The 22,069-nt window shown below is 39.6% G+C and overlaps 1 protein-coding gene across 2 annotated transcripts in view; it reads right to left on the bottom strand.

The window, feature by feature from the left end:
• Window positions 1-20,802, bottom strand: part of ACSL6 (acyl-CoA synthetase long chain family member 6) — a 99,744-nt gene extending 78,942 nt beyond the window's left edge. For both annotated transcript variants that reach the window (XM_072145967.1, XM_072145968.1), the window contains exon 1: window positions 20,649-20,802. In XM_072145967.1, coding sequence (XP_072002068.1) covers window positions 20,649-20,697 — 49 coding nt within the window. In that variant the 5' untranslated portion in view covers window positions 20,698-20,802. The remainder of the gene's footprint in view (window positions 1-20,648) is intronic.
• Between the last annotated feature and the right edge of the window lie 1,267 nt (window positions 20,803-22,069).

Genomic DNA, 22,069 nt, shown 5'->3' on the forward strand with positions numbered 1-22,069 from the left:
AATTAGCCAGAGGCGCTCTCCTCTATCCAAGTGCCTCCTGGCTCCTTCGGAAGATAATTTATGCACGCTCCCTCATTGATATTCCCCCACATCACAGGCCGCAAGTGATGCAGAAAGCCGGTGATGTCATCCAGCCGCACTTCTTTCTGGCCGGGTGTGCAAGGGAGTTAGCTCACGTGCATGTACGAGATTAGTAGACAGCCGGGTGACGTCACCGCCTCTCGTCAATGATTGCGGCCGGCGGCGTAGGGGAATATCAATGAGGGGGCGTGCATAAATTATCTTCCGATGGAGCCAGGAGGGGCTCGACTATCAGAGAGAGGAGAGCGCCTCTGGCCTAATTTGCATAAACTTATAAAGTATTTATTTCGGAGTAGAGGACATGCCGGAACGTGGCAGGAGGTCTCCCCCATCACCCCTAAGGTAATTAGCATGCATTTGGAGACAGTCTACCACCCCTTAATGTGGTGGTAGATGTCCTTTAATGATAATAGACCAATAATGATGACAAGGGGTCATTTACAATTAGGGTTTAGATGGTCTAATAATTTTTAATAGGTTCTTTTTTTTTACTGTAACAGCAGTGAGACTATGATACTCACTGGCAAAGGATGTTGTGCTGTTGTGATGTTTGATATGAGGAGTCGGGATGCCTCTGAATGCCTTCTATTCTAATCTTAGCTGCAGAATATGATGTAATGGAGATTTATTTCCCATTATGGGACAGACGAAATTCACCTTACAGGTTTTTTATCTTCCTCTAGATCAATACTGTTGGATTATAGGTTGGACTTAACTGAAAAAGTCACAATTCTTGGCACACAACCAGGAATTGTGACTCCACCCTTCCTTACACCACCTCTGCGCCAAGTAGACAGAGTGGGGTGTAGAGTGGACTTGGCCTAGGATGCCCCTCACCGGCTCTTAATAAATTCCCCCCAATGTGTGTAAATGTAGAATGTGATGCATTCACATGTGGCAATTTTTGGCTACAAATTATTTTTAGCAGAAACCACTAAAAGCAAGTTGTCAAGCAGATTAACATCTTCCAGAACATGTTTCTTACATGTCAAAGCATGATAGCATCATCCAGAAAATCCACTTTGATGTGATATGAAAATTGGTTTTCTACAGTCATGGAAGCAGAGTGATTGTGCTAAAGTCAACTTCTCTCCATCTCAGATTGTCCCATTTGCTGTACTTGACACCTTTGCATTCATGAACATTGATAACGGATCTCCTGAAGTCGAGTGCATTTTATAATCTTTACAAAAAAAAGAAGTGAAGTTGATATACACGAGGAATAAGACTGTTCATGGTTATAATGTAATCTTCATTTTCAAGCACCCTATCTCTCTGCAGTCTCTTTCTATGAGTCCTCTTGCTACTGCTGGTTGTGTAAGTGAGCCATGAAGCAGGAGCACACAACTCAGCTACGTGCTATAATTCATGGAGAACTATTGGGGTGGTGTTATGCATCAAGCAAGAATCAAGACTTCTTCAGTTACGTGGCGTATGGGTGGTAAAACAAAATATTTCCATTTTCTTATTTAATCCAGCAGATGCTATAAAATGATATTGGTCTACATGCATCAATTATGCATACACAAGTTAAAAGTTAACATAATAATAGACAATAACTCATATAGACAGTGTATATTACCACATTCTCCACCGTAGGAACATATACAGTTAGTACTGATATTGAAATTGATCATTTAAGTGATGTAACTTGAAAATGCTGTAAATGGGATACATGGTACTCGATTTGTGATTGGTGTTCAAGTTGGGTTCCACTCCTAATAACAATATGCATTAACATTTCAGCACTTTAAAAGTGACTTTCAGAATTTATTGAATCTTATCCACAAATATATGAATGGTGCAATGTTTTTTTCTGGTATTAAAGGATCAAGGTTTGTAAACCAAGCACACCTACATGCTGGTGTGTGACCCCTCTGGCAAGATCTGCTCTTCTTTTAGATTCCATTTCGATAATCTTAAAGCCTTTTTTAAAAAAACAAGGGAATAAAAATGTAAAAAAAAATTAGAAGACTCTTCCAGAGAGGGCAAACACCAACATTTAAGAGTGTTTGGTTTAAAATACTTGATCCTGGTCGTAGATGTAATTTAAGGAGGACCTGTCACCAGATTTTGACCCCCCCCCCACGACTAACAAGTCCACCCCATATCACCTCAAATTAGCTGCCGTAAGGCCCTGTACCTTAATTACAGATGTTTTTCTGATTAGCTTTTGTGATGTCTGGTGGTGTTTGACTCTTCTCCTCTCTCAGGCTGGCAGTGGACCACGCCCCCTTATTTTGACTGACAGCTCTATGTCTCTTCAAATCCAGCTCTGCCTCCTTGTACGTGGACTTTTTGCTAATATTCAACTACAGACATATAAACCTTTATGTACAGATGGGAAATATTGTGTAAATTTTTTACACTGTGCATTGTGTTACATTCATGGCATGTGATCAGTAACATCATCGCAGGTACTTCAGCTTTCTAAGAACAGCAAACTGTACACCATGTATGTGATTACATGAAATCACAGCAGCCTCCATGGAGAGGAGTAGAAGTCCATAGAGGCTGCTGTGACTTCATGTGGTCAGATACATGCATGGAGTACAGTTTGCTATTATTAAGAGGCTAAAGGACTTGAGATGATGACACTCTATTCACATGACATGAACTGTGACCAATAAGGAGGAATAAGGCGTGGGAGGAGTAGATTTGAGGGGCCGGCCGAGCAGGACACGCTCCCCTCTGATGCCAGGTAATATAAGATAAAAGGGGGGTGGGGTTATGTAAGCCAAAAATTTTTAGCTAAAAGAAGGATGTTGGTAAGTTAATAGAGCTCTACAGGAACATATGGTGACAGGTTCCCTTTAAATCTTCTTAAGACTAGTGGATTTCAAAGGCACATACAATTTACATAAAATAGAACTCTGACTCATAAAAGAATGAACTTTGCCAGTACCCTGCCTTGCTGTCCTATTTATTTCAATGGGACTGCTGGAAGTAGCAAAGTTTTGGGATTGGCTATCAATGGCAGTGCTATAAAGAGAACTGGATAACTGGTTGTTCTTCTTCTATAGAGAGTACTGGACTATCAGTGTGGCCATTACTACATGCAGACAGGGGTACAAAGTATCCACTTTGTCATGAATAATGGGTGCCTGCAATTGGACCCTTACTGATCTAAAATTTATCAGACGCTTTTAGTGAACTCCACCTAATTTTTATGCTGATTTTATGGACTATATTTTGAAATATTTCAAATAAATGGATTATATTTATATGAGGAATGGAAGATCTCACCACCATTTTCTTTTTTGAAGTCCCAGGAGCTGAACCATTAGGGGAGATATAATCTAGGTATAGAGTGAGTGAATGCTTTCAGATATACCTCTTCGCTGGAGGAGGATAAGCAGAATGATACAAAGAAGCTGCTTTACTTAATGAATTATTTTACAAAGTTCACTATTATCACCTTCTTTATTAAAAGAATAGCTTTAAAGGTTATGTTACCATAATACATCAAAGTAGACATCTGATGATGAAATCCAAGTGTCCATCTTAAATCCCAACTCTTTAAAATTCCTGAGCTAAATTTTAAATCTAGCTACCCCTTTAGCGGTTCGAGCTAATGACACCTTCTGATATTCTGATTCATACAATTATACAAGCCACTACACAAGCTTAGGACGTATGAATATTCATTAACTATTTATTTGCATTGCAGATACACTGAAGGTTGCTTGGAGAAGATACTGTAGATGTGATCACTACACTAAAAATATTTATATGTGTCATCTTCCTACCCTTCCTTATATCATGTTGTTATAGTATACTTCTTGCACTACTGTATAGCTGAGTAGATCCCTGCAAAAACAAAAATGCCAGTAACAATGTATTTGGAGCCTTGACTGGACTCTGAATGTAAAAGCTAAGCAGCATAATGTGATATGTGAGGCTGTAGGCTATGGGGGAGATGTACCGATAGCTGACATGTGGTGCTCTAGCTCTAGCATGGTATAAAAACGGCGCTATAGCCTGTGCCAGAAACTACCGTCCACCTGCTGTGTATCTGTGAAGAACCCCTACTTGGTCTGCATAAAGCTCAAGTGTAAACCAGGTGAGTACCCCAAAGTTGGGGTTTGGTCTATTTTACTCTAGCTAGAATATATCACCCGAGGCACCGTACTTCCTTTTTCAATTTTTTTATGGCTTTATCCTTTGTGAGAAAGTGAGAGGTGTTGTTTGGGAGAATCATTATCTGTCCTACAGGCAGATGAAGTGTGCATGGTGAAAGCCCTGGATTTGTCTGCAGTTACTTAAGTGTTAATGCAGACATGTGGTAAGCAGGAGAAGTCTGTTTGTCTATGTTGGCCTCGCTAGCATAGACACCTTTGTAATGTCCATAGTGGGCCTGCTTATTATGGAGTAGGGGTAGGCTGGTAGTGGGACTCCTACTCCATCCGGGCTTCAGTTCTGGGTTTTTGTATCGCCCACAGGTGCAGGCCCGTTAGAGCCTGATTTAGACTGAAGGCCAGAAGCAGTAGGTGAGGCACTACCTGGATGTAAGACTGTGTTCACACAGAAAAGGTAACTGACTGCCTCCTGATAACCTGCTGGCTAAGAGCGGGGTGCATGCAGCCAGGTGCAGATATAGAGAGGGATGTGCTATTGTATTAGACAGTGCTCAGACTAGTAGGATTTTATGTGTGTGAATAAAACACTTGATTTGGACTATAACCTGCGTGTATCCCTGCTTCCTGCACTACTACCTAGCATCTGCAGAGCGATTCCCCACACTTTTATTTTTGCTTCTTTATGGCTCTAAGGCAAGTACAAGCAGTGATATATACCCTCTAGGTGCTTAGTTGTATATGTGCACCATCCTGTGGCTCCACATTTTGTATTTTACAAGAGATATTTTAGTAGCAATCACCAGTACAGTTTTTACTTACTCTGAAATAATCCAGTAAATTGTGTGTAGAAGGAGGAAAAGCTAGAAAAGTTGCTGCTGATCCCGCTTCCAGCACCTGAAGTCAATAGCACTTATTTGTACAAATGTATTTCTGTCGGCGAGCAGGCACATTTCACTATCAATCAAAACGCTCTCGTTCCAGAAGAAATGTTCTTTCAGGAAGCGTTTTAAGATTCAATATAATTTGGATGGCATTAAGAAGTGATTCCAGTATGCATATGTACGTCTTAAAGGGAACCTGTCAGGCTGATTTGGGGCACTAAAACACCCACTGGTACCGATGGTTTAGTGTCCCAAATTGGGCAGTATGAGCTCACTCCGTGAACACATAAAAATAAAAATCAAACGTTTATACTCTCCTTTCTCCAGAGCTCACAACATTGTACACCCTGGCTCCCAGGGTAGGGTGCATGTGCAATTAAGCCATCTTCATTTTGGCAGAGTGAGGCGCCCACGCCAAGAACTTAAGATGTGGGTACTCAATGGGTTCACATCTATGTAAGCATAAACGTTTGCTGTTTTATTTTTAGCGCACCAACAGAGCTTTTGGGACACTTAATTAGCCTTGTAGTTAATTTAGTTTCCCAAATCACCCTTACAAATAATTTTTTAAAGGGCTTTTCCTCCTTAGTCTAAAATTACCTCCCATTTTTATTGGTCTTGTATTAAAGAGTTATGTTTGGATGCAAAAAAAAAAAGTTTATTAATAAGGTGTTTTATTTTTGTAAAGAAAACTGCTGTATAGTTACAAAATCACTAGTGCATATGACTTGTCAGGGCAAATCAACTTCATAGGGAATCCTTCTGTATAGCTGACCAGGTCTCCTCTACAGGGGCGTAACTACAGTGGTAGCAACTACAGCAGCCGCCCCATCATCCGACCTGACGCTAAACAATGGAGCATGTGCATCATTATAACATATATTTGATGTATGTGTATCGGCTGCATATACTTTACATCCCCATAGACGGCAATGGAGGCACGGCAGGGATACAGTGCCCACATGTGTGGAACCGATCCGCACTGTACATGGGGAAAAGCTAGAGCATGCTCTATCTTTCCCCGTGTCTGTGACCTTGCGCTGCTATTTTCTATGGACGGGGGAGGGGGTTACATCCTCCTTCTGTCCAGCAAATTGCAGGCATACTGCCGTGTGAGTGTACCCTTAGAGTGTATAAATGTGTGTGTATGAGTGAAGAACTGTATGTTTATGTGTATAGAAATGCGTTCGTATATATGAGTGTAATATGTTTATTTTTAAGCCGAAAGGAGGGCCCCATTCAGATCTCGGCATTGCGGCCCTGCCTCTCCTAGTTACGCCCCTGCTTCTCTACAGAAGACTTTGCTTTCTCAATGGGAATATTCATCAGGAAATGGCACAGACTGCAGAGGGCTATCTATCCATCCATACATCAAGCACTCATTTATCTTTAGTCGGGACATTTGTGCATGTCTTTCTTTGCTTTTTATGGGTTTATCTTAGAGGTTGATATATCAGGCAGCTGAAACTGTTGGGTTTTTGCGACTTTTAATTAAAAAGGTCAAATACTCTTTTGCAACACCTTCTAAAGTTTTTCCTACTCCTCATCGGGACTAGTGTTGATTTGCGGCTTGTTAACCATGATTTGCAACAATTTTTTTGTATGCGTCCACATCTAGATTTTAAAGAAATATCAGGCGCAACACTGAAAAATTCATGCCTGGCTGACTTTGCTAGGCAAATGGAAAAGTTGCAAATTTAGGTACAGTTATATCTACAACTTTTTTGGAATATTTGTATAAGAGAAAAAAAAGAGAAATCCTAAGATAACTGATGCCCATTGACTATATTAAAAGTATATGAAGGGCATTCTAATGGAACAATCAATAAATCCTTATTAGTAGTCCAGTACATGCCAAGTAGAAAATGTTCTTGGGCTGAAATTTTAGATGAGGACACTTCTATTATATAAGATGCAAAGGGCAGAGACATTGCTCTCTAGTGGTGGAAAAGGAGCCTTGTAAATCTTAGCAGCCATGCACTTTTTGAAAAGTAGTAAATGGGATATTTAGGAAAGGCCTTTATAACTGATATTAAAGAGGGGGTCTGGTGAGTTATTCCCCCAAACTGATATCATCTTGATAAGAAGAGGTTGTTAAAATCAATGTTATGGAAAACATCTAAAAACAAGACAACCTATTTAAGGCTGGAGGCACACATATCATACGTTTGGATTTGTCCGTCTGTTTTTTTATCTTGGCTATTCTGCTACTCACATGTATCTTAGGAGTTTTTCCTTTGTGATACATGTGGTGTTACATCTTTTGTGATTTTGGAAGTTGCAAAAAGTCTCCAAAAGTCGCAATCAGTTCGAAGTTAATTTCTACACCTTGTCAGAGGCAGCTTAGATTATCTCCAAAATTTGCAACCTTTTGCCGACTTTTTTACAACTTTAACAACTTCTGGATTCAACTGATAACTTAAGGAACACTTCAGAAAACTAGACAAAACTAGACGATGGCAAAGATGGCAAAGGGACACTGCAACAAAGACAAGGCAAAAGTTTGATACCTGTGCCCCATTGTCACTTTGTCGCGTTGCTGTTTTATTGTGCTGAATTACAAGCAGTCCCCTACTTAAAGGCATGAAGCCTGATAAACCAGGGACACTTACAGTACCCATATATCCTAGCACTGTGACACTGGTAATCTTCTTATATGTGTCCTTCCTTCTTTAATCAGTGTTGAAATTTATGCTAATGAGTCTGAGAAGTTACCCTCCCCCGTGCTTCCTTAGTACTTGTGCAATGAGCCTTCCCTGCTCACTACTTTGTATTCAGACCAGGCTACTTGGTGGCAGAAAATGCGCAGGTACTTTATTATAGTTGACTAAAGCTGTTTTTAATATATTTATTAATTGTACTACTTCTATTATAATGTTACCTGCTGGGCGTTTGCTTCTCCCACACAATGCAGCAACATTTGCTTAGAGATTTTCCTGCCGAGCTTTACAATATACATGCAGAACCTACTAATCTCTAAGTAGTTATGGAGGGACTGTAATAATGTTAGCTTCTTCTCCCAGAAACATAAGGACATATATAGAAATACTGTACATAGGAACACTAGTGTTTCCATAGCAATAAATCAATTTAAATGACGCTTTCCAGGTGAAGGTTTGGTAATATAAAAATACCCTGAAAATAATATAGCCTAGTGCAGTTTAATCTTTCATTGTGTGTTTTAATATTAAAAATATGCACTACAAGTTCATTGTAACAAGTGCAATATTATGATAAATTTGGTGCAATTTACCAAATTAATGGATCATATAAGACTATTAGTAAATAGGCTTTTCAAGAATTTAGGTCAAAATGGCCATTTTATCTGCACACAAGTATGTGCACTTTGCACTACTTTTTTTCGAGTGTTGGCAAGATGTCAATCCCTCAAAATTTGTGACCTTACACCCAAATGAAACAATTTGTGTGCTTGTTAAATGCAAGAGTTTAACTACAGGCTAAGGAGCTCAGAAGATTAGCTCTGTCCTAGGTGCTAAATGTGCTTGTGACCGCATGGGGGGGATACCATCTATAGGACCCACAGATCAAAGTGCCAGCTTTACCTGCCGTTAACTGTTTTACTACTAGAATTCTCATGACTCGTAAATATTAGACAAATACTGCATTGCTAACTAATAAATAAGACTTTAGAGAGAACAAATCAAAAAAGAGGAAATTCTGTATATAGTATCTGGATGACATAACTATGCAACAGTTCTCAAGTTGACAAAGGCTCTATTACAAATATTGTCTGCCACTTGTATCATTACTAGAATAACTAAAGGGTTATTCCCATCTGGGCACTTACATTTTATTTAATTCATTTGCCATATAAATACATTTCTTCAATTAAAAAGTGTTGATTTAAAAAGTGTTCCTGTGTGAAGATAATTTCCATAAATGTAGCCATGTTGTTCCTTAGAAACAAGAAAGTTGTCCTTGGATACCACCACCCCTGCACTATGGTAGAAATGGCCAGACATGTACTATTGAGCCCTGCCTGACCTCCTGGATTCAGCCTTCATTACCACAGAATGACTATAACTTCAGAACTCCAGGCCATTTCATATAGAAAAACAATTCAGCAGTGATGGTCATATCCAAGGACAACAACTTTGTTTTATAATGGCCAACAAGGCTATATTTTATATATTTTATGGCAGTTAAATGAATTCTTATGTCAATGGCCAGATAAGAATAACCCTGTAAAGAGTTACTGTAAAGATTCGTTTTCCACAAATCAACAACTCTTGGAATGTAAAAAAAACTTTGCCTATTATCTTTGTTACCTATATGCAGCAGTTTCTTTGTTATACCCCTCAGATTACCTCAGTGCTGCAATGGCTGCTTCCTCTATCTGTGCTGAAAAGCCCTGTGAGTCTGTACTTTGTTTATAGCTTGTTTATCAGTCAGTTTCATGAAAGCGGAGGGGCTGCTGCTCACATAGGGGTAGGTCATGTGACAGAATTCTCTGTGTATGTAGCAGAGCTGGATGTGTTCAGAGCAGGGGATACAGGTGTCTCCTGCACAAAAGTGAGGTACAAGATCTCCCCTGTTCCCTATCAATACCTCCATAACAGTCTGAACTTTCTCAGTCTTTTCTCATGCTGCTCCATTCCCCCACCTTGTCATCGGCAGTATCATCTCTGTGCAGAGAAGCTATTAAGCCAATCTTAATAGCCAATCTCACGATGTCGTGGTGGGAGGAGCTTGCTATCCATTCCTCTGACAACCCCTTTTTGGATTGCATCGAGTGGTATGGCAGGTACATCGACGACATTCTCATTATATGGCGTGCTGATGTGCCTACCATACCACTCTTTGTGAATTACATTAATGACAACGGGTTCAATTTACGTTTCACGCACACAAACCATCCCTCTGATATATCGTTCCTCGACTTATCCCTACATGGCATTGTAGATTAAAAAATCATTACTAAGTCTTACCGCAAACCGACGGCCGGCAATACGATCTTACATGCCGATTCCCAACATCCATCACATACCATACAGGCCATACCGGTAGGGGTACTGATAAGGGTAAGGAGAAATTGTAGTGACATGTCAACTTTCCATGAGGAAGCTTCACAAGTGTGTGATAGATTAAAGAACAGGGGTTATCCCCATTGGACATTGAAGAGAGCGTATACTAGGGCTCGGAATAGAAACAGATATAACCTCATCTATCCACAACAGTTGGATGCTACAGCTCACACTGGTAGAAAACATCGGGACTCTCTCCACACACCTACATTAGTCCTACAATATAGTCCCCAATTTAAAACTATCTCCAATATCGTGAAACAACACATTCACCTACTAAAAACAGACCCCATACTTGAAAATATTCTCAAAAATGGTTGCCAGGTAGTTTCTCGAAGGGGTCAAAGTTTGGGGAATTTGCTTTCCCCTTCTTTGTTCTCTATGCAACCCAAATCAACTTGGCTCTCCACTCAAGGCTTTTTTAGATGTGGAGCCACCCGTTGCCAGACATGTAAATTTGCAGAGAATGGAAGGAAAACGTTCTCTCCGAGTGATGGCTCGAAAATATTTACCATCAAAAAATTTTTGAACTGCAACTCAGTTAATGTGATATATATCATATGCTGTAATATCTGTAATCTTATGTATGTCGGACATACTTCTCGCAAACTCAAAACTAGATTTCTAGAACATGTACGGGACATTGCAAATCCTACTGGCCGTAATCTTTCTGGTGCATCACAACATTTTACTGTGGCCCACCAGGGAGATGTCAGCTCTCTTACCACCTATGCTATAGAGAAAGTCCATGTAAATGTCAGGGGGGGTAACATGACAGCCCGTTTGGCCAATAGAGAGGCTTTTTGGATTTTTTCTCTAACAACTTGCTACCCTCAAGGTCTCAATATGAGAAGGGAATTAATGTATCATTATTGATTCCACATTTTGATGGTCTCCTCCCTAAAATCTGAGAATTTAAAAATGAAACTCTTAGGTTACAGATGCTGTGTGCCCCAATGATGATGGTTCTGGGATGGCGCCAATATAGCACAGCCCACCCATCATCACCATTTCATTCCTTTCGTCCGTATGTCTTTCTTTTAACACTTTTATCTTTGATAAGATTTTAAATATCTATTAGCTGGTTTTGTATATTTATATTCCCATATCTAAGTGTGCTCATTATTATTTATCTTATTTACCGTAGATCTAATGCCACATACCTGACGGTTGAGGAACATCTCGACCTTGCCGCGGGGATCCACGTCGTGTTCTCCCGAACGTATTGTTCTGGCGGCCCTTGGCTTGGGATCTTCGCTGCGACGCCGATGTTGGCCCCTCCTACCATGGCTTACGTCTCATCCCTCTTTTGTCTATATCTTATGCTTCACATTCCCTCATATCAGGAAATTTGTGCGAGCCGTGGTTGCCAGGCAACTTTAAATAGTATACGCTATGTAATCACATGACCGGGACCTATCATATGATTCAAATCATGTGACTCGGTACGATCTGTCCATAGCGTTGGGATTGATCCGAATGGACTTGTACTACTATGGAAACAAGTTTATATGCCCTTATAAATAATCGATATGTATTTGATCAACCATGGCATTAGTAGGCATTAGTAATAGTTACTAAAATTCTATGTTATATTCTTTTGTTGGCGGATGTTAACGGAAATGGGTGGGACCCTCTCGGAAGAAAGGGGAGGCACTGATAATTGTACTGGGCTTTAAATGTTTGAACTTGTAAATGTAATGTAGCCATGACTAAGGACAGAGCTACTGTCCGAAACGCGTAGGCACTGATGTCTGTCTGAGTGGATTTTAAAAAATTTTTGTACTTGCCATGAAATAAAGAAACTTTTGGTGTTTGGAGCCTGGCTGGATCATGAACTCCTTATTTTCGTGCCAGAGAAGCTATTAACCCTTAGTGCTCACACAGCATAGTAGACTGCATGTAACTGTTTTACTTCGATTTCTTTCCCTTATTACATGTTCCCTGATCCTCCTCCAAGCTGCCAGGCTCTCACCATTTGCATCCTGTATGGACACTGTGCAGTGTTCAGTGGATTTACTTGTGGGAAACTAAATGGATTTATGCTAAATTACCTGGAGAGAGAACACAAGGAATCATGAGATCTATGGGCAGATTGAATTAGATTGATTTGGACTCAACTTCAGGGCAAAGACTGACAGACATTAGTCTCCACACACTTCACCGCTGGTGAGAAGTTCAAAAACTTTCAGAACAGAAAATGCCATAACTTTGTAAAGAAAAGAGAGAGAGTGAGCAGCACAGAGTAGGCATCATTCTGTTTGGTTTTAAAGGGGGAATCACATAATAATTTGGGTTCAATCATTACAACTTTACAGTTACACTTTAAGCCTATGCTATGAATACTGCTAACTATATTTATAGTGTTTTGATTTACACTTATTTATTTTACACTAAATATACCTGTTACAACTTATATTCAAATAAACTTAAGAACAAACATAAAAAAACCTATCATGTACATAACCCGGGGATTGCCTGTATGTTTTACTTATTTTACTCTTCATCAAACCATTTTGGTATTTGCTTGAGAATTAATTGCATATTTGATCTTTTTATGCTCATGTATGCATAGTAAATCTCATGAGCTGAAGAGTATTGGGAAAAATACGAAATGGACCTAGCAAAATGACATAACTCATCATACTCTCAATTTACCCTTGATTATTTGACAACAGAAATTTATACCCTTTATTTTCTCTGGACGATCTGTCTAAGTTTCTTAAATAAAACCAAACAGAAATTTTTACTGCATCATTTTTTTTTCTGTAGATGAGTATAACAGTGCTTTTATTACCTGGATGCCCATATTTAGTGGTAAGTATCTATTTAAGGTGATACAAGGAGGAATTATAACCAGATAAATGGTAAGTAAACCTTTTGAAGAAAGATTATTTAAGACTTGGATAGTGCAGGTGTTACTTAGTTACTTCAATAACTAAGCCAGCATAAAGTGAACCTGTCACCAGGAATGTCAGTTTTAGCTGGTGGCATTCTGAATAATTCACTACTTTATAAAACTTTATTTCACATTATCTGGATCCTTGCCAAAAAGTGTGTGGTGATTCCCAGGGGGCAACAACAGCCTGTTCGTGCCTGCATCAGTCTCCACGCTCATCAAGCTCTCTCTTGACGTCCTATTATGTGCTTATGTGCAGGGAGTTGGATGATGACGAGGAGGAGGAGAGGAAAAATGCCATTCCTGGTGACAGGTGCACTTTAACTGCTTTTTCTTGCAGTTAGAAGTACATCAGAAAATCTTTTGAGTTCCATAAACTTCAAACATATAAGGACAGGATCTCTAACTCTTAACTCCATACCTAGATCATGTTTCCATTAATGATCCAGCTCTATAAAAAGATTAGATTACCCTGGGACTGTAAAGAGTTAAGTAATTAGGAACATTATCAAGTTTCCTTATTTCTCAGCTGTCCGTGGATACAGGACAGAAAACTGATTTGCACAAACTGCTGGGATAGGAAGCGGGAAACGGGACATATTTATATAACAAACTATATTACAAAGTTTACTATTATCATCTGCAATTTTGATGTCTGAAATTTTGTCAAAAGTTTCCCACACACAGAAAAACTCCTGTAGTGTACAAATCCCTGAAAAGATGATATACAATAATAGAAAGGTGTTAAAACACACATGGCATTGAATAGCCAGATGTGGGAATGTGAATTATCTTATGGATTAAACTGGATTCTTCCATCTACCATCTGCTGTAGTGTGTGCTGATAAACAAATCCAAACAATGGAGGCCCTACTTTACAATTTATGGTGGGGGGATTCCACTTGCGTCCAAAGGACCAGTCTCTTACACTTGAAAAAGGAGCCCTCAGTGACCACGAAACGCGTTGTGGCATTGAGACAGTACAAAATTGTACGTACTTTCCTTGAATACCAGTTTGTGCCAAACAAGACCAACCTCGACCCTACTCTTACAGTTCATAGGACATAAAGGATCTTCTGCTCAGTTCTTGACTACAGATACTACAAGATCATTTAAGAGTTTTTGTCAAATTCTTGCCCTGCTGTTTTAGATGATGCTTAGAAGACTTGAGGGCGACATACAGCTTCAGACTGAGACTCATTGGGCCCACCCTCTACCCCTTGTAACGGTCACATTTCTGAACTTCTGGGGTTTAGTATTGCATTGATCCCACCGGAGGATCCTCTGGTGGGCCAGTCCGCCTCTGCTAACATACGTAATAATTGGCTGGAAGTTTTTATTGTTATGGCTGACTGGTGTATGCTTTCCATAAAGACTATAAGATAGTTGCTTTCACGGATTATCAATCACCAATGTTTTTCTACACGTCTTGGCCATGGAGCCAAGTCATGTGCCTCACTGCCTCCACAGGCGAAAAGAAATTGGACAGCAAAACAATGTACGTCACACTATGAAGCCGAGGCTCTGGTTGGTGGGGAACATGTTATGATTTATTTTGGAGCATGAATAAATGACTACCGCCACATGACGGGGCACAGCTCGGAGGGGGTCTGCCCACAGCAGCAGATTATTAACAGCCTACACTGACCTAAAATAGCCTGCAATAAATGAACTTAAGGTCATTCTTTTTTTTTCATGCTTTCTCCACATGGCCTTAATCCCCACTAATCTTCTTTATTTATTATAGGATGTCATATGCAGTTATCCCTGTGGTACCATCCTCTCAGAATTTGAGAGAGCCGCCGAGAGTTGACAGATTTAATGATTTGTGCTAAAGTGCAACTAATTGTTTGTGATCAATTCAAGGCTTAAATGAATCCCAGCATGCTATAGTTACTGTGTCTCCATAATGAGAAGCCTTTGTTTACCCTGTGAGTAGGTACATGGTCCGTTATGAAAGTCTGATATTATACAACAGCTAATCTAATTTATATAGTTCCCATGCAGTGCACAAAGCATGGCCCAAAACGGTGACACGCAGAGAACAGGCTTCCAAATGGGGATAAAGAGACGCTGTAATTTCAGTAAAAGCTGGATTATCTTGATGTAGCGCTGCAATGACATCACACTGTGGCCGCCCTCTTATCATCTAAAGGGACCTATGACAGGATCACTGCTATTATTATTGTTTTCTGTTCTTTTTCATTAAACATTAAATTAGCAGAATCTTTGGAAATTCAGGGTCCAAACTAAACTGAACCCGAGCCTACATTGATGGTAGTATAGTGTAGTATTAGAGAGCTCTGTAGGAGAGGGGGGGGGGCATTTATAATTTTTTACTGTTTTTGGAGGGGCTTATAATTTTGTCTAGCTCTACCTTTGGCTTGATCTGCATGGTAACATTTCTCATTCAGCATGTTTTGAGAATTTATTTTTTAGGTATGGCATTTTTCTTATTTTAAGTGAATTTATCATTGCACAAAAATTAAAATTTTCAGGGATTAAGCCACGCCCAGTTATTGAGACAGAAAATTAAGAAGACAAGGCCGGTGAAACTGCTGAAAAGCAATTTTAAATATGGCTGACGCTATGAAAACCATTGAACATTGCACAACAGTCAAAATCTAGCCGTCCCTAACGTAAGAAGCTACTTTTGGCAGTTGATCTGTTAGATCTACCCCGATCAGTTGGGAAGTGCAAGCAACACATTTGTAAAACGGTAGATTAGGTAACAACAAAGCAGGGTTGATGGATGCGAAATATAAGCTCTTCTCTGTTACACTGCTACTGCCTTTGGGAGTGACATTTAAATCTATGAGTAATCGCCGTGATCATCATGATTATTACTTATTTTTAACTACTTTTTCTCTCCTATGACATTTGCTATATTTGCATGTTTTCTAGTTATGCTCTGCTGCTATATAACAATACACACGGACTGTATGATGCTATAACATTATGAACGAGCAATTAATTGTGGTTTATGTGGGGAATCCTATGGTACTGGTACAACTCCTCCCTATATGACCTCACACTGTTTGTACTGTCAGCAATGCAATCCTTTGTAATGCACAGTCAGCACTAGCACAACGTCATTTTCAGTTTCTAAGCAATCCAATAAATCAGGGAGAATGTAGTAATAGCCTTCCCTGACCTTCATCTATCATTTCAGCATTTTGGGGTCATGTCCATTGTATTACAGATCTGAGTTATCCTTCCAGATCTCTGCTCCACAAATGTCATTCATTCTATTAATTTCAGATGATTTTGTATTAAATAATTGGAAATGAGTTAACCACAGTATTAGCATATGTAATGACCACTAAATTCATGATCCATTCATCTATTCTTCTTCTATAACTGGTGGATAAACAATGAATTTCCCTAAGGTATTTTTATAATTTTAATAACACTGGATAATGCAATGTGAGCTCTTGTGGAGATAAAGAGGCACAGTACAATGATGTGAAGAGCAGAATGCATCAAGTAAATCATTATGTCCTTATACGCCACTGCTGACCTAGGCAAATTCTGCTGACTCGTTCCCACTGTCTATTTTACAATTTTTACACTATTCAGCTGCACAACCAGAACGACTCAAGAGCACTTACTATGCATACATATTGAGGCACCAGTGATGGCAAGAAGGGTGGTGAGAAACAATCTTACTAATGGGGACCTTAAATCAGCAGACTTCATTTATTAGCATAGTTCAGCACACGGATACACATCACAGGACCCAAGGGTATAAGACAGAAAGGCTTTTTATTCCCTTTCTTCATTCTGGGTGACTACATTAATGCTGAAGGTCTAAAAAATTAAATCTTTACCACACATAACAGTATTTAAATATTTACCCCAAGAAATTCCATCTGCTTGTAATTAGTCTAATTTCCATAGGATTGTATTTATCATCTATGGGATGCATCATAAAAGAATAAATATAAGATCAAGTGTTTCAGGCCTCTCCTCCTCATTGCAGTGCTGGCGTCAGAGGATGAGACAGTAGTTCCCAACAGAAGGGGGTTGTCAAAGATTAGAAGAACAAGGCTGCTTTCTAGGAAAAAATAGAACTGGGTCAGACCTTGGGTGGTAAAGTCACCACAGAACCCCCGCTCCACCTCTTATTGTGATGTTTTTGTTGCATTTGCATTCACAGAAAGAAAACTGCCATAATCCAATACAAATTATCTAACATTTAATTAGTTTCTTTAAAAAAAAAAAAAGGTATTCTGCAATTTCTATGCACATCATTTACTGATCTCTATAAATATTTAGGGAAATTTAAAGGACACCTAGCACCAGGATGAAGGATTGTAAACCAAGCACACTACCATACTGGTGTATGCCCCCTCTGGAAGGATCTGCTCTTCTTTTAGCTTCCTATGCCCTGTTCTTTTTAATGGCTTTTAAAATTATGCAAATTATCTCATAGGTCAAGACCTGATCTTAAGTGTGGCCAGGTATCTAATACTAATACTGACCAAGAAAGCTTTTCTTCCATAGGAACTTCAGTATCTTGGGTAACTGTGCAATAAAATGAAGGCCTGAAACATCATCAAAATATTTAGAAAAAATAGGTCATAGGTCAAGGCATGGGTCACCATGATTTACCTACCCTAATTTACTGCTATGTTAGCGCTTTGCCCATACATGTCACTCATACATTTTGTTTTTCACATTCCAGCAGCACCTTCCATGCCCAAAACTTAATTTTAGAAATATTTAGAAGTGCTTTGGGGTTTTACTGACTCCTCAGTAATAATAGCTCCCCTGCTACTGTCACTGGGCCCTGGAAGGATGTAGCTGAAGGGGGAAGGATGAGAGAAGGTGCTGGGCAGTGGCAGTGAAGCAGGGACCTTTGTTATTGCTTTGGAGCCTGATGTCCCCGAAAGCACTTCAGTCTATTTTGAATAGAGTAGCTGGAGAATAAAAACCAAGGTAAGGGTAACATGTGTGAGCATGGTCCAATGTAGTATGAAAGTTAGTTTGGGTAGGTAAATTGTGGTGCAATGCAGATTTTAAAAATGCCTTCGGCGGCATTCTGGATTGTTTCAGTAATTCATAATAGTTTATTTTACATTACCTGGTTCCATGTCAGCAGTGTGTGGTGAGTTCCAGGGGAGGGGCGCAGCCGCAGCCTCAGTGAATGTCTCAGTCTCCTTGTGCATTCTTCCTTTCCTCCACGTCATCCCCCTCCCTGCCCTGCTTGCTCAATGCACATGGCAGGAAGTGGGGAGGGGTGAGGGAGTTAGATGTGTGTGGAGGAGAGGAGACTGACACAGGCACACACAGGTTGCAGGGGCCCCTCCTTTGGGGCTCATAACACACAGCTGGCAGGGAGCCTGATAATGTAAAATAAACTATTTTAAACTACTGAAATGATTCAGAATACTGACAAAGGCATTTTTTAAATCAGCATAGGAAAGGCAATTGGCACCTGTCACAAGCTAAAAATCACTTTCCTGATGACAGATTCCCTTTAAGTCTATACTATAGTAGAAAGATGAAACTGATTGTGGAATCCTTTAACCTTTTTACTACATATCCAGCTTGTGAGCAAACATATTACAGACATGTGAACTTTTTTGCCACTTAGCTACAATGTATACAGGGTATCTGAGGTAGTCTAAAACACACCTTTTGTAGCACTTGATAACCAAGAAGACGGAGCATGTGTTGATGCAGAAATAAAATGTTTAGGAAATGTGGATGATTAAAGCACCAATGAGAAAGAGACAATTTTCAGGACGATCAACATAACTCCCAGACCCTTATACGTAATCTTAGGGGTTGGACACTTAAACTAAGTCTCTATCCTCCCCATTTTCTTAAAATGGGGGTCAAAAATAATTTCTGGGGTCTTGGCTAGCATAATTAATGGGATTACTGTGAGCTGGCTCCTACAAGTAGGGTTTATATCCTCAAACAATTGGGCTTTGTGAAAATGAAACAGGGAATGACTTTGATAATTGCTACTATAAAGACACGAGGACAATTCCCTTTTATGAACTGATATGGCGCATACCTATGATTCTTAAAGGGTATTATGCAAAATCACTGTTAAACATAATCACTGTGAATAAACACTTATGCTACTTGCTACTAAACCTCTGTTTCAATCCATCGCTGCCTTCCAAGAACTTTGGTTGCTGTCAGTGAATTGTAACCACCATATAAATGAAGAAATCGAATCGACAAGACTCAGACAGACACTTCCCCTGCAGTATAACACTGCGGTCATTCCAGTGAACGACTGTCCATGTAGTTTATAGATGGCTCAAGTCTGCCAAAGCAGATTCTCAAGGAACCTTTCTTTTGTATGTTTTGCAAATGTCACTTCCCTTTTTGGAAACATATTATTTAGAAACATATTGTACAGTATATGCATTAGGATAATATACAACAACAGTAAATTAAAATAAATATGTATCCCCTTTTCACAGGATTATTGGGGGCCACGCCACTGAAATAAAGAGAATGGGGGCCTGCGATTCCCCTGTGTGATATGGAAGTAATAGTTATGTCAGTGACCAATGCTCCTGTCTCTTATATGGGACTGGCTAAGATTGCTGAGTAGAGCAAATGGATAGGTCACACATGCGGATTACCAAAGGAGACTCAGGAACCCCTGAATTTGGGGGTTCTCAGTTATCATACATTTATCAGTTGGAGTCCTGAAAACTAAGTTATAAGGGGCTATTTGATGGGGTGCTAACACAGAAGACATGATAAAGTTGTATTGCTAGATAACAGTGAGTTTTAGATTTTTCTTGACCTTTTAGAACCACAGCTTTGTCAAGCAGGCAGATACAATCACTACTTTCATATATGTCACATGATCACAGAAGTGTATATATAGGTTTTCTAAAAACCTATAACTATAGCACATGGTTGGGTTGGGGTAACTGCAGAAATACCTTAATTTTGGGGTTTTGAGCAGATTCACAAGACAATGATACGAGGTAACAAACTGACCAATACATACACAAATGAGTTGCATTTTTTTCTGGAAAGATCCTGTGGTGTAAAATATCCACAGCACAAGATATATCCCAGCATCCCAAATACTGCATGCCTCATCCCTCCACCTGCGTTACTAAGCACAGGAGCCAATGCTGCTGTAAAACATGTCACTAGAATAATGTCACAAGCTCATTGACAAAGCTACCAGAAGGTAATATAGGAAACATTAATAAGCGGTGTGTACTTTTATAATGTCCTTGCAGTATGTATATAGATATATATCATACAGAATGTTATCAGTAAATCCGCATAGGGTTGTACATGAAATAAGAGATCTTATATAGCATCCAGCATTGAGATGATGAATTCAGAAAGGTCATAGTGCTTCTATCTATCTACACGGATGATATAGATGTAAGATAGCTGAATTATTCATCCATTTATCTGTTAAGTGCACCATAACAACTCAATGAGTAAAGATAACTTACAACCCCTTTGAAATTGACTCTTAATATTACATCACAACACATCATGCCAAATGACAAACTCACTCCTCTCTCTATATATATTACAGGGTACATGAAACAGTTAACGCAGCATCACTGTGTCGTCATTTACAGTGCTCTTAGTAAGACTCATTAAGGATGGAGTGTAAATTTGGGCTTAGGGGTGAAGTGAGTATCATGCAGGCTCTTACCCATAAGCAGCCAGATGGAGCCACCAGACACTATGAGGAATGTAAGCATGTCTCCTTGTGCCGGCTACAACATGGACCACTCAAGCTGGAGAGAGGCAGAGGGGGGAGCGCCGCAGCATAGTCACTGCAGTGAGCAGCGGGCGGGATCACACATTACAGCGTATGCAGTAGGGCAGTATTTTTAGCTTTCCTTCTTCTGGGACCTCCTGCTTCCCACCTCATCGCCCCTCCTGCTGCAGTGATCCAGCCAGCACGTGTATGGTGCACGGCAGTAACCTCATGTGCCGGATGCTCTATGACGCTATATATGTGTCCCAGCGATGAGGACTGCGGGCTATCTGCGAGCACCGTGCTATCATCCATCTCCAGGATTGTAATGTCTGCTACAATCATCCTGCAACATCATTGTCATTTCTGCATTCAGGTTACAGCAGGCACATTTTTATTTCCTGAATATACTGATACAATATAAGGAGCCTTAGCCGTTCTACGCTATCGATGCGTTCCTATTCTGAATTGCAGACGCTCATTTCTTGTGACTAACTGCAGACATGTGTAGGTGAGCACATTGAAGATAATGATGTAGGTGAAGAATGTGGAAATAATTTTCTGGGGGAGCAGATGGTCATTAGTTTGTGCTTCTTGTAGCTTTTTCCTATTATTACTGGGAGATCATTGAGTCTTGTATCATTAGCAGAAGCTCTACTACAGCAAAGCAAAGGGCAGCATCTGATGATATGGAATAATACTATAAATCCTTTATTACCTGCATGTTCCACTACATAATGCTTCTTATTTTCATGACTTTGTAGTTTGTTAACCTCTATTTAACCTTCATCTCTATATAATGAAAATTGAATTTACAGCAATTTGGTAAGACAGTATGTGATACAAAAGATTTTGATAGTTTAGTTCTGATAGGATGTCACAAAACTGCTGACATTTCACAAACCAGAAGGTGGAGCAGAAGGAATCAGCTAAGAAATTCCTCCAATTAACAAAGTAAGGACTTACTGCACACTGCTGTATTATTGATCTGTGTGGCATTGATCCATAATCCGTCAATAATACAAATCCATGAGCCCTATATACTCCAATTTTCAGAATCCTTGAGGGGAAAAAAGTGACATGTTCCATCTTATGTTGTAGTAATATGGGAAATATTCTGCTTTAATAAGGCGCATAGAATACACCACCCCTGAGACCACATGTGTCACCGAAAAGGACCCAAGCTTTGCCATGACATTTTTTTATTTTGGACTTTGTTCCTCAAAAGGGTTATTTCCTGATTAAATGTTATCTTCCATCCACAGGATTAGGGAAAACTTGCAGTTTGTTAAGGATCTGACTGCTGGGACCTGATCATAAGTAATATTGTACCTACTAAAGTAATAAGTAAAGCGCTCCATTAATTCAATATA

This window comes from Engystomops pustulosus, chromosome 4, assembly GCF_040894005.1.
Source record: "Engystomops pustulosus chromosome 4, aEngPut4.maternal, whole genome shotgun sequence".
NCBI classification, from domain to species: domain Eukaryota; kingdom Metazoa; phylum Chordata; class Amphibia; order Anura; family Leptodactylidae; genus Engystomops; species Engystomops pustulosus.